General features: G+C 47.2%; 1 protein-coding gene across 1 annotated transcript in view; it reads right to left on the bottom strand.

Moving 5' to 3' along the window:
* Nucleotides 1-4,400: 4,400 nt before the first annotated feature.
* LOC145361109 (nuclear receptor subfamily 5 group A member 2-like) overlaps nt 4,401-13,086 on the bottom strand; it is a 38,470-nt gene continuing 29,784 nt past the window's right edge. Inside the window, exons 5-7 of the mRNA XM_080216707.1 lie at nt 8,241-8,360; nt 6,911-7,058; nt 4,401-5,830 (exon numbers count right to left, since the gene is read on the bottom strand). Coding sequence (XP_080072833.1) covers nt 5,586-5,830; nt 6,911-7,058; nt 8,241-8,360 — 513 coding nt within the window. The 3' untranslated portion in view covers nt 4,401-5,585. The remainder of the gene's footprint in view (nt 5,831-6,910; nt 7,059-8,240; nt 8,361-13,086) is intronic.

Genomic DNA, 13,086 nt, shown 5'->3' with positions numbered 1-13,086 from the left:
TCAGACTGAATGTAAAAGGTGCAGATTAGAAGTGTTATAAGGAATGAAATGCTATCCCTATAAAAGATCCAAAGGTCTTCAGTAGAGGTATTAACAAGAAAAGGGTTGTTTAAGTGGTAGTGTCACAACTAAGGCTTACATTAACACTGCAATGAAGTTACTGTGAAATTCCCTGAGTCGCCACACTCTGGCACGTGTTTGGGTACACTGAGGGAGAATTTACTGCGGACAATGCATCTAATTAGCACGTCTTTCCGACTGTGGGAGGAAACTGGAGCTCCCGGAGGAAACCCAAGCCGACAGGGGAAGTATGTGGAGACTCCACACAGACAGTGATCCAAGCTGAGTATCGAACCCGGGTCCCTGGCTCTGTGAGGCAGCAGTGTTAACCACTGTGCCAATGAGCTAATATGTTGATGAGAACAGCCTCAGTTCCTCCAATCTATCCCCGTAACTGAAATCCCCCATCCCCGGAGCAATCATTGTGAATCTTTTTTGCACCCTGTTTAAAGTACTTTTGAAGCCGACCCATTGTCAGAAATGGAACAGCCAATTTGGGTGCCACAAATTTGAAGCAACAATGGCAAAGTCTTTTGCTTTTTTTTAAATGGTGTTGAGTGAGAGATGGGCATGAGTTTTCAGATATGTTACTGTGGCATAGCGGTTAGCACAGCGCCAGGAACCTGGGTTCAGTTTAGATCACCGTGTAGAGTTTGCACATTCTCCCCATATCTGTGTGGGTTTCCTCTGGGTGCGCCAGTTTTCTCCCACAGTCCAAAGATGTGCAGGTTAGATGGATTGGCCATGCTAATTTACAGCCATTCAGGCAGTAATCTGCTGCCTTGTTCTTGCTTCCAAAGTGAATAACCTCACATTTATCCAAATTATACTGCATCTGCCATTGATTTGCCCACTCGTCAAAAAAAATGATGTTGCATGGAATGTTATATAAACTTTAATAAGACCATTTATTTATTAGTCAAGTTGAGTTGACATAAGAACAAGATTAGGGCCCTGTCTGTGGCACAGAGTCCAATCTTAAGCAAATAGTTCTGATTAACAGAGCAAATCATTGTTGAAAATAGTGACAATGAAATTCATTTTATTTACATGAATTTGAATTACAAGTCACAACCTCAGGATGACAGCAACAATGGCAGACCAGAGAAATTGTCTTGGGATTCATTTGAAAATATTTTTGTAAATTTTACAAGATCCTTGGGCCAAGTTCAAATTTCTCTGTACCGTCACGCGCACCCAGACATTCCTCCATACTGCTCAGATTTCCTTCATCAGGTGACAGATACCCATTCCAATAATAGCGCAGAAAGCTTTTCTTCAATCATTTCAGAACATTTCTGTATAGGTTGTTCCTTAAATTACACTGCAAGCAATATTTCAGGACAATCTCACATGTGTATAGCATGTATATGGTACGGTTGTGCAGTGGTTAGCACCGCTGTCTCACAGAACCAACAATCTGAGCTTATTCCTAGCTTGGGTCACTGCCTGTGTGGAGCCTGTACATTCTCCTTGTGTCTACGTGGGTTTCCTCTGGGTGCTCCGGTTTCCTCTCACAGTCCTAAGATGTGTGGGTTAAATTGATTGGCCATGCTAAATTGCCCCTTGGATGTGCATGTGAGAGGGATTAGTCGTGTTAAATACTTAGGGTTTTGGGGATAGGGCCTGGGAGAGCTTGTTGTTGGTGGTGCAGGATTGATGGGCCGAATGGCCTCCTGGACTGTAGGGATTCTATGAACCTGAGTATCCTGTTCAGTGAATTCACACAGAATCAACTGTGTTGGTCAATGGGGTCATAGAGAATAGGTTTGCTTTGCTTAAGGACACTAGTGACCCAGTTAGGTTTTTGCAATATTCTAATAGCTTTATGGTAACTTTTACCCTCAGCATTTTTGTATCAGCCCATGTTCAAACTTCTAAAACATTCTTAAATTGTCATGTTGGTGTAGAATCTCACATGGAGTATTTTGTTTATTAATTTGTGGGACATGGGTGTCGCTGGCTGGGTCAGCATTTATTGCCCATCCCTAGTTGCCCTTGGAGGGCAGTTGAGAGTCAACCACATTGCTGTGGCTCTGGAGTCACATGTAGGCCAGACCGGGTAAGGACGATGGATTTCCTTCCCTAAAGGCCAATTAGAGAATTGGGTTTTTCCGACAATGGTTTCACGGTCATTAGTAGACTTTTAATTTAATTTCAGATTTTTATTCAATTCAAATTTCATCATGGTGGGAGTCCTTACTTGAGAAAGGATATACTGGCACTGGAGGGGGTGCAAAGGAGATTCACTAGGTTGATTCCAGAGTTCAGAGGGTTGGCTTATGAGGAGAGACTGAGTAGATTGGGGCTACACTCATTAGAATTCAAAAGAATGAAGGGAGATCTTATAGAAATATATAAGATTTTGAAGGGAATAGATAAGATAGAAGCAGGGAAGTTGTTTCCACTGGCAGGTGGAACTAGAACTAGGGGGCATAGCCTCAAAATAAGGGGAAGCAGATTTAGGACTGAGTTGTGGAAGAACTTCACACAAAGGGTTGTGAATCTGTGGAATTCCCTGCCCAGTTGAGGCTCCCTCATTGAATGTTTTTAAGGCAAGGATAGATAGAGTTTTGAACAGTAAAGAAATTAAGGGTTATGGTGAGTGGGCGGGTGAGTGGAGCTGAGTCCATGAAAAGATCAGCCGTGATCTTATTGAATGGCAGAGCAGACCCGAAGGGCAAGATGGCTTACTCTTGCTTCTAGCTCTTATGTTCTTCTGTTATGAGTCGAACCTGGGTCCACAGAGCATTACCTTGGATCACTAGAGCAGTGACAATACTACTGCCTCCCCTCAGCTCGAATCATCTCATCTAGAAGAAAAGTTAAAATTTATGGCCTCAGCAATTCAACGTCCAAGGAGACTAAGAGGGCACTTGAGGAAAATACTAGTTCGATGTGACACTAAAGATTTATCCTGCGTTTTACATGACCAGTGGGCATGGTGAGGAGACCATGCAAACAACTTTCACTCTTGCTGAATAATTCTGCCGCTAAGGGTGCATCCTGGGAGAATACAAAGTCTAATGCTTGTAAACAGACACACCCTGAGGGCAATTAAACATTAACTGGAGCACAGAGCAGCAAAAAATCTCAGTGAAACTTACAGCATACTGAGAGGGCTGGATAGAGTGGGGATGGAGAAGATGTTTCCACTAGTGGGAGTGACTAGAACAAGAGGGCACAGCCTCAGAATGAAGGGAAGCTCCTTTAAAACAGAGATGAGGAGGAATTTCTTCAGCCAGAGAGTGGTGAATCTGTGGAACTCTTTGCCTCAGAAGGCTGTGGAGGCCAGGTCATTGAGTGTCTTTAAGACAGAGATAGATAGGTTCTTGATTAATAAGGAATTAAGGGGTTACGGGGAGAAAACAGGAGAATGGGAATGAGAATCATATCAGACATGATTGAATGGAGGAGTAGACTTGATGGGCTGAATGGACTAATTCTGCTCCTATATCTTGAGGTCTTATGAAAATAAATGCCTTCCTTTGCCCTTTTTAAAAATGTTTTTGATGCTTAGAGGTCTGATGTTTGATATAAAGACAGGGGCCGAAATTCTCCGGCTGTTTCACGTCTCACTGCAGCTGCCAACCAGAACTTGGCGCTCAGCCAAATCTCCGCCCACTGCAGCGGGACTGGAGAACCCTGTCGGCGTGAATGGCCAGAGAATCCCACCCATGGAATATGAATTTAAGACGTTTGATTAATGTCACAAGCAGGCTTACATTAACACTGCAATGAAGTTACTGTGTAAATCCCCTAGTCGCCACACTCCGGTGCCTGTTCGGGTGCACTGAGGGAGAATTTAGCACGGCCAATGCACCCTAACCGGCACATCTTTGGACACTATGGAGCAATTTACCATGGTTAATCCACCTAACCTGCACATCTTTCGGACTGTGGGAGGAAACCCACATGGACACAGGATGGGAACATACAAACTCCACACAGACAGTGACCCAAGCTGAGAATTGAACCCGGGTCCCTGGCGCTGTGAGGCAGCAGTGCTAACCATTGCACCATTGTGATGGCCCAATTTAGCATAGCCAATCCACCTAACCCGCACATTTCACACATCTTTCCCTGTAACTGGAACAGGGGAACGAGGCCAGCTACTCGACCAGCCCTAGCCTATTCTCAATCAATGAATATCTGTTGCCCGAGGTTGAAATTGGTGAACTGGATGGGCCTGGAGTCACCCATGCTGTACAACCTGCTTGGTATCAAGCTGCATTTACTTTGCTGGGACTGAGAAAGCCATGTTCAGTAGCCCTGTGTTGGCTGTCTGCGCTGATTCTTTAGTCCCCTGAGCTGTACCGACCAGCGATGCTTCCTTCCGATACTCTCTCCGGGTTCTCTATTGGAAGAGGTGGTGATGGCTAGCCTGTAGTCAGTAATACTTGTTGATAAAATGTTAATCGATAACTCCATCATCTAGGCTGTTGTATCTGATTTTCCTTCTACCAGAACCACTCCATTCACGAGTGCCATTTACAACGGAGGTGATTGTAACTCAGTGAAAGAGCACTCACTCCTCTTAACTCTGGTCATTTCCACATTGCACACAAACTGATCCCAAAGATGACGTTTTTATTTTGCTTTGACTCCGTTAATAAATGAATTAAACAACGTTAAACTGAATATGAAATTGCGCAATAGCCAATCATCCATTTTCCACCGATTTGATTTGATTTATTATTGTCACGTGTATTAGTATACAGTGAAAAGTATTGTTTCCTGCGCACCATACAGACAAAGCATACCGTTCATAGAGAAGGAAGGGAGACAGTGCAGAATGTAGTGTCACCGTTATAGTTAGGGCGTAGAGAAAGATCAACTGAGTGCGAGGTAGGTCCATTCAAAAGTCTGACAGCAGCTATTCTTGAGTCGGTTGTTACCTGACCTCAGACTTTTGTGTCTTTTCCCCGATGGAAGAGAGAATGTCCGGGGATGCATGGGGTCTTTAATTATGCTGGCTGCTTTTCCGATGCAGCGGGAAGTGTGAAGGCAGAGTCAATGGTTGGGAACAAAGCAAATTACTGTGGATTCTGGAATCTGAAACCAAGAGAGAAAACGCTGGAAAATCTCAGCAGGTCTGGCAGGTCTGTAAGGAGAGAAAAGAGTTCACGTTTTGAGTCTGGATTTCTCAATGGTTGGGAGGCTGGTTTGCCTGATGGATTCACAACCTTTTGTAGTTTCTTGCAGTCTTGGACAGAGCAGGAGCCCATACCAAGTTGTGTTACATCCGGAAAGAACTCCCATTCTCAGTCAAAACCTATGATATTTAGAAGTATTCCTGCTAAAAATAAAAGCAGCTCCAACGAAAAGTGTGTTCCATTCAAGGAAGGGGTTAGATTTACTTCTTCATTCCCTGTTGTATATGGCCCTTCTTTTCTCTCAGGTTGTAAGTATGTAGATCCCGTTTCATTTACGGCTTCTCCTTTCCTAGTTCCGGAAGGTTTTCGAACCCTTTGGTCCAAGTTAAGCCAAGAGTGTTAAACCTGTGGTAGGTCCATGCTTCCAGGTTAGACATGCTTGGCGTGGAGCATTTCGATCAGCAGATTGTTACAAGGCACGTCCCCGTTCAAGTGTTTGAGGTACAGGTACTCCTCTGCCTGCATGCTGATGGCCCGTATCTCAGGCAGCCTCAGAAGCAGCTGTCCAAACTGGTCTGCCTGCTGTGGGAAGCACATGGTGTAATCCATCAGGGCCCGGTTCACCTTCTCCTGGATAGTCTCGACAAAGGGCCGGTCTTCCAGGCTCTTCACGTCTGCGGAAGGTAAGAAGACTTAGAATCATAGCAATCTTAGAATCCCAACAGCGCAGAAGGAGGCCATTCAGCCCATCGAGTCTGAACAAACCACAATCCCAAGCAGGCCCCATCCCACATATTTACCTTGCTAATCCCCCTGATACTAGAGTCAATTTAGCATGGCCAATCCACCTAACCTGCAGATCTTTGGGCAAGGCGGCTTGACAAATTGGATGCCCACACGTAACACGGTGGCACAGTGGTTAGCACTGCTGCCTCGCAGCTCCAGGGACCTGAGTTCGATTCCTGGCTTGGGTCACTGTGTGTGCGGAATCTGCACGTTCCCCCCACCACGTCTGCGTGGGTTTCCTCTGGGTGCTCTGGTTTCCTCCCACACTCCAAAAATATACGGGTTAAGTGGATTGGCCATGCTAAATTTCCCATAATATCCTGGGATGTGTAGGTGAGAAGGATTAGCAAAGTGAATGCGTGGGGTTGTGGGAATAGGGTGGGATTTATTGTCAGTGCAGACTCGATGGGCCGAATGGCCTCCTTCTGCAAGGTAGGGAAATTTGAAAATTCATTCATTGGTCACAAATAAGGCTCACATTAACACTGCAATGAAGTTACTGTGAAAATTCCCTAGTTGCCACACCTGTTCGGGTACACTGAGGGAGAATTTAACAAGGCCAATGCACCCTAACCAGCACGTCTTTCAGACTGTGGGGGGAAGCCGGGGCACCCGGAGGAAACCCACGCAGACATGGGGAGAACGTGCAGACTCCACACAGACAGTGACCCAAGCCGGGAATCGAACCCAGGTCCCCGGCGCTGTGAGGCAGCCGTGCTAACCATTGTGCCACCATGGTTTCTATGTTTCCATCTAACGCCCACGGTGTTTGTGGAGAGGCGGACGTTGTGGAGGGGGAGGGGGATGTGGGGGAGGGAATCTCTTCTTAAATCAATTTCCACACTGATTTTCTGTTGGCGGACGGTTGCATGAAGGTTAATTCCTGGAGACTCCGGGCCATTCCCGGTGGGATCGATCCTGGCTGACCCACACCGGATCCCAAGGGAGCAAAGCGATGGACGGCTTACCAGGGCTGAAGAGCACCAAGAACTTCAGGCAGACAAACTCGTGTCGGTCAGCATGCAGAGCGCGAAGCTTCGCCACCAGCTCCTGCGTACGGGTCACCAGGTTACTCAGCGTGGCTCCCGATTGCGAGGCGATGGTTGAAAGGTCAATCTAAGAAGAGGTGAACATTAGTCAGCCAAGGCAGAGGGCCTTTACGGGCGTAAATGTCTTCACTTCCCGCCCCTCGCGCGCCCCCAACTTTAATCACTCTGCCCACCGGTGCCCTCCGATGCCAACCCTTTCCCCAAATCAAATCGACAAAATTAAACCAACTGAGGGGCAAAGCAAGAAGTCACGGTGGCACAGTGATTAGCACTGCTGCCTCACAGCGCCAGGGATCCAGGTTCGATTCCTGGCTTGGGTCACTGTCTGTGTTGGGTCTGCATGTTCTCCCCGTCCCTGTGTGGGTTTCCTCCGGGTGCTCCGGTTTCCTCCCACAATCCGAAAGATGTGCAGGTTAGGTGGATTGGCCATGATAAATTGCCCCTTAGGGCGGCATGCTAGCACAGTGGTTAGCGCTGCTGCTTCACAGCTCCAGGGACCCGGGTTCGATTCCTGGCTCGGGTCACTGTCTGTGTGGAGTTTGCACATTCTCCCCGTGTCTGCATGGGTTTCCTCCGATTTCCTCCCATAGTCCAACGATGTGCGGGTTAGGTTGATTGGCCGTGCTAAAAATTGTCCCTTAGAGTTGTGAGATGCTTAGGTTAGAGGGATTAGCGGGTAAATATGTAGGGATAGTGGGGTGGGGTCTGGGTGGGTTTATGGTTGCTGCAGACTCGATGGGCCAAATGGCCTCCTTCTTCACTGTAGGATTTCTTTAATTCTAAAAATCGGGGGGGGGTGTGTGGGGATTAGTAGGGTAAATGCATAGGTAATGGGCATTGGGACAATGGTTGGTGCAGAATTGATGGACCGAATGGCCTCCTTCTGCACTGTAGAATTCCATGAATAGCTTGAGGTAAAAGACAGGCTCCAGACTTATTCCTTCACCATATTAGATTTACCAGCGTTGGCCCCTTTGTCTCTCTCCTTCCTTAAGACACTTCTTCAAACTTATCTTTTTGACGCAAGTTTTTGGTCACCTGTCCCAATATTTCTTCATGCGCCTCAGTGTCAAGTGTTCTGAAGCATTGTGGGATATTTTACTAAAGGTGCTATATGAATGCAGGTTATTGTTGGCAGGAAATCGAAGGGGACTCAGATAGAGTGTCTGCGCGGGTCTGAACCGGTTGGGTAAGTGTTTCTGTGCCATATATTCAATGTGACGTTACATCAAAATAGTGCCGCTTTTACCTGTTGTCCAGTTACCAGAAGGATGCTTGACTCCTTCCCATGAACCACCTGCCTGTAGATGTGGTCCATGACTAGAAGTTCACTCCAGCAGTTCTGGAGAAGTTTCATCTGATCATCAACCTGTTAAAATACAAAGCCAGAGCTGTCAAAATCAGCCCAGGGTGGCTGAGAGTTTCTCTGTCAAATTTTCCTTCTCATCAGTGGCTGTCACGGTGGCCCAGTGGTTAGCACTGCTGCCTCACAGCCCCAGGGAGCTGGGTTCGATTCCCGGCTTGGGTCACTGTCCGTGTGGAGTTTACACGTTCTCCCCGTGTCTGCGTGGGTTTCCTCCGGGTGATCCGGTTTCCTCCCACAGTCCAAAAGATGTGCGGGCTAGGTTGGTTAGTCATGGTAAATTGCCCCTTAGTGTCCCAAAATGGGATTAGCCGGGTAAATGAGTGAGGTTATGGGAATTAGGGTTTGGGTGGGACGTTCTGTCGGAGGGTCGGTGCAGACACAATGGGCTGAATGGCCTCATTCTGTGCTGTAGGGATTCTATGAATGTGTCAAGTGTGTACAAGAGTTTCTCAGGCCTGAACCATGGGGAGAATGTGGGAATGATGTGGAGATGCTGGTGTTGGACTGGGATAAACACAGTAAGAAGTCTCACAACACCAGATTAAAGTCCAACCAGTTTATTTGATAGTAATCCCACAAACTTGTGGATTTACTATCAAATAAACTAGTTGGATTTTAACCTGGTGTTGTGAGACTTCTCACTGAGAATGTGGGAAGACAGATCGAGGATCAGCCAAGGCCATATTGAAAGGTGGAGCAGGCTGGAAGGGCTGAGTGGCCTACTCTTGCACTTAGTTTCTATTGGAGCGCCTTTTTACAGTGAACCCATTATGGGGAGGTGGTGGCAGGGGAAGTATGAGCCAAAGGTTAATGTCTTCAGTTTTTTTTATGTTATTACATGGGGAGGATGTTTCCACTAGTGGGAAAAACTAGAACCAGAGGGCACAATCTCAGGCTAAAGGGACAATCCTTTAAAACAGAGATGAGGAGGAATTTCTTCAGCCAGAGAGTGGGGAATCTGTGGAACTCTTTGCTGCAGAAGGCTGTGGAGGCCGGGTCATTGAGTGTCTTTAAGACAGAGATAGATAGGCTCTTGATTAATAAGGGGATCAGGGGTTATGGGGAGAAGGCAGGAGAATGGGGATGAGAAAAATATCAGCCATGATTGAATGGCAGAGTAGACTCGATGGGCCGAGTGGCCTAATTCTGCTCCTATGTCTTATTATGTCACAAGTAGGCTTACATTAACACTGCAATGAAGTTTCTGTGAAAATTCCCCAGTCGCCACACTTCGGCGCCTGTTCGGGTACACTGAGGGAGAATTTAGCACGGCCAATGCACCCTAACCAGCACGTCTTTCGGACTGTGGGAGGAAACCGGAGGAAACCCACGCAGGCACAGGGAGAACGTGCAGACTCCGCACAGACAGTGACCCAAGCTGGGAATCGAACCAGGGTCCCTGGCGCTGTGAGGCAGCAGCGCTAACCCACTGTGCCGCCCTCCAGCGCAGAACAAAGAGGAAAATGATCGACGCTTTGGGATCTTCAGTTCCCTCTCTCTCTGTGCTTTGAGATTAGGCAGTGGAGAGGAGCTGGGGAGGCAGGATGGAATGCTGAATGATTTATTGCCAAGTATTTTTTTTCCTGTATGACTCTCTCTGGACGTGTGAGGAAGTGAGTGTCACATTCTGACAACAAAACACAAAAACGTCCCGTCAGGAAAACGTGGGCATTTTCCTGTTACTTTTTGCTCTCAGGGTGATGGTGTTTCCACTATCCTGTCTGACATAATCTCTTAGATAACACCTTCAGCCCATAAAAGGGAACAAAATAGTTTTAGCCTGGCAGTAGTGACATCCAGGGTTAATGTGTAATCGCTTGACAGAATGTAGGAGCTGGAAGTGACCGTTCCAGCAACGGAATTGGAGCAAATCTGAGTCCAAGAAGCTGATGAAAAATCAGCCAACCTTTAGTCCTGTTTCTCCCAGCTCTTTCCTGTCCCAATTAATTGGAATTGATATTCTCTCCTCTCCCTACAGCGCAGCAGGAGGTCATTTGACCCATCGAGCCTGCACGGACCACAATCCCACCCAGGCCCCATCCCTGTAACCCCATACCCTGCCAATCCCTCTAACCTACACATCCCGTAAGACTAAGGATGGCCAATCCCTCTAATCTATGCATCCCGGAAGACTAAAGGGCAATTTAGCACGGCCAATCTCTTTAACCTATGCATCTTGGAAGATTAAGAAACAATTTAGCGCGGCCAATCCCTCTAACCTACACACCCTGGGAAGACTAAGGGTCAAGTTAGCATGGCCAATCCCTCTAACCTATGTATCCTGAAGACTAAGGGGCAATTTAGCATGGCCAATCCCTCTAACCTAAGTGTCCCAGAAGACTAAGGGGCAACTTAGCATGGCCAATCCCTTGAACCCACCCATCTTTCCGACTGTGGGAGGACATTGGAGCACTCAGAGGAAATCCACGCAGACACAGGGGGGATCATGTAAACTCCGCACAGACAGTGACCCAAGCCAGGAATTGAACTCAGGTCCCTGGGGCTGTGAGGCAGCAGTGCTAACCACCGTGCCACCAAACTGTGACAGCAAATGCACTGGTTAGAGTATCGGTTATCAAAGGCAAGCTAAATATTGAAGAGTACAGGCTCATGCCCCCGATCTAATTCTGCTTCGTATCAGTAATGGACTCTCTCAGACACACAGGACAAGACGCAATTCTGGTATCTCTGATGTACCAGTGGGAAAGAGACTCGCCAAACATCTCAAAGCACTTTACAACCAATGCGGTGCTGTTCCATTGCTGTAATACAGGATACATGACATCCAATATGTGTACAGTAAACTCCCACAGACAAAAAGTTTTTGCGTCCTTGATTGCGGGATGAGTATTGGCCAGGACACAGGGAATAACTCCCCTGCTCTTTTTCAAAAGAAGAGTTGGCACAGTGGTTAGCACTGCTGCTTCACAGCGCCAGGGACCCGGGTTCAATTCCCAGCTTGGGTCACTCTCTCTGTGTGAAGTCTGCATGTTCTCCCCATGTCTGCATGGGTTTCCTCCGGTTTCAAAGAACAAATAACAAAGATAAGTACAGCACAGGAGCAGACCCTTTGGCCCTCCAAGCCTGTGCTGACCATGATGCCCTAACTAAACTAAAAAAAAGCCCAATGAAGGGGCAGCGCTCCGAAAGCTCGTGATATCAAATAAACCTGTTGGACTTTAACCTGGTGTTGTGAGACTACTTACCGTGCCCACCCCAGTCCAACTGCAGAACAGTCCTTCTGCACTTACTCAATCTATATCCCTCTATTCCCGCTCTATTCATCTACCCATCCAGATGCTTCTTAATTCCTGCCACTTTCCTCCCACCACCCAAAAATGTGCACTGTAGGTGGACTGGCCCCTTAATGTCCAAAGATATGTGGGTTAAGTTGATTGGCCATGCGAAATTACTGCTTAGTGTCAGGGAGACCTATAGGGTAAATACGAGGAGAGGTGGGGTTACAGGGAAAGACCCTGGGTGGAACTTTTTTCGATGTGCAGGTTTGATGGGCCAAATGGCCTCCTTTTGCACTGTAAGAATTTCATGATTCCATGGAAACAGCGCCATGGGACATTCGCCAGATAGGACCTCAGCTGAATGAAAGACAGCACCTCCAACTGTGAGCATTCCTGTTTGTGCCAGACTGGAGAGTTAGACTTAATTCCTGGAATTTGGCATCCTGTGACTGAACTGTGGCTGACATTCATGATATATCATGTTACTGAGCACACGTCTGATTCCTCTGATGTTCCGGACAACACATTATTTTCTGAGATTTTGGGATTCCCTGAGAACCACAGCAATAGTGGGTCCACATTTTTAAGACTTGCAACATGGGCTAGGCCAGCGTTTATTGCCCACCCCCTATTGCCCTTGCAGATAGTATTGGGACAGCTTACCTAAAGCACATACATATCTCAATTTTGCTGCACCAGACGAAGTGTTGTAAGAAATGTACTCAGAAGTTCCTCTTTCTTTTAAATGTGAGCCTACAGACGTATGAATCAGGAGCAGGAGCAGGCCAATTGGCCCATCAAGCCTGCTACCCCATTCAGTAAGATCATGGCTGGTCTGATTGTAAGTAACCTCAACTCCACATTCCTGCTGACACCACCCCGCCCCCCGATAACCTTTCACCCCCTGGTTCATCAAGAATCTATCCAGCTCTGTCTTAATAATATTCAAAGACTCTGCCTCCCACTGCCTTCTGAGGAAGAGAGTTCCAGAGGAACACTCCATTTCTCCTCATCCCCATCTTAAATGGGCGAACTCTTATTTTTAAACAGTGAACCCCCTGCTCTCCAGTTCTAGATTCTTCCACAAGAAGAAACATCCTCTCCGCATCTGTCCTGTCGAGACTCCACAGGACTGTACAGATTTACAACTTTTACAGATGCAGCGTAGAAAGCATTCTTTCTGTTTGTATCACAGCTTGGCATGGCAAGATCTATGGTAAGGTCAGCAAGACATAACAGGCTACAAGATGGAGGCATGTAAAATCGCCAACTCCAACGCACCCCTCCCTGATGAGCTCAATGCATTCTACGCCCGTTTTGAGCAGGAGGTCAGTGAGAACATGCCCCCCACCCTGGCAGCCCTGGATGAACCTGTATCTGGGGGTCACCATTGCAGATGTCAGAGCATCTTTCTTGAAGGTCGACCCATGGAAAGCGACCGACCCGGATGGGATACGCGGACGAGAACTCAGATCCTGCGCGGAGCAGTT

The sequence above is a fragment of the Carcharhinus amblyrhynchos genome, chromosome 33 (assembly GCF_965287045.1).
Source record: "Carcharhinus amblyrhynchos chromosome 33, sCarAmb.v2.hapA, whole genome shotgun sequence".
In the NCBI taxonomy this organism is placed as follows: Eukaryota; Metazoa; Chordata; class Chondrichthyes; order Carcharhiniformes; family Carcharhinidae; genus Carcharhinus; species Carcharhinus amblyrhynchos.
The sequence above is the reverse complement of the archived record's forward strand: the minus strand, read 5'-3'. Positions and strand labels throughout refer to the sequence as shown.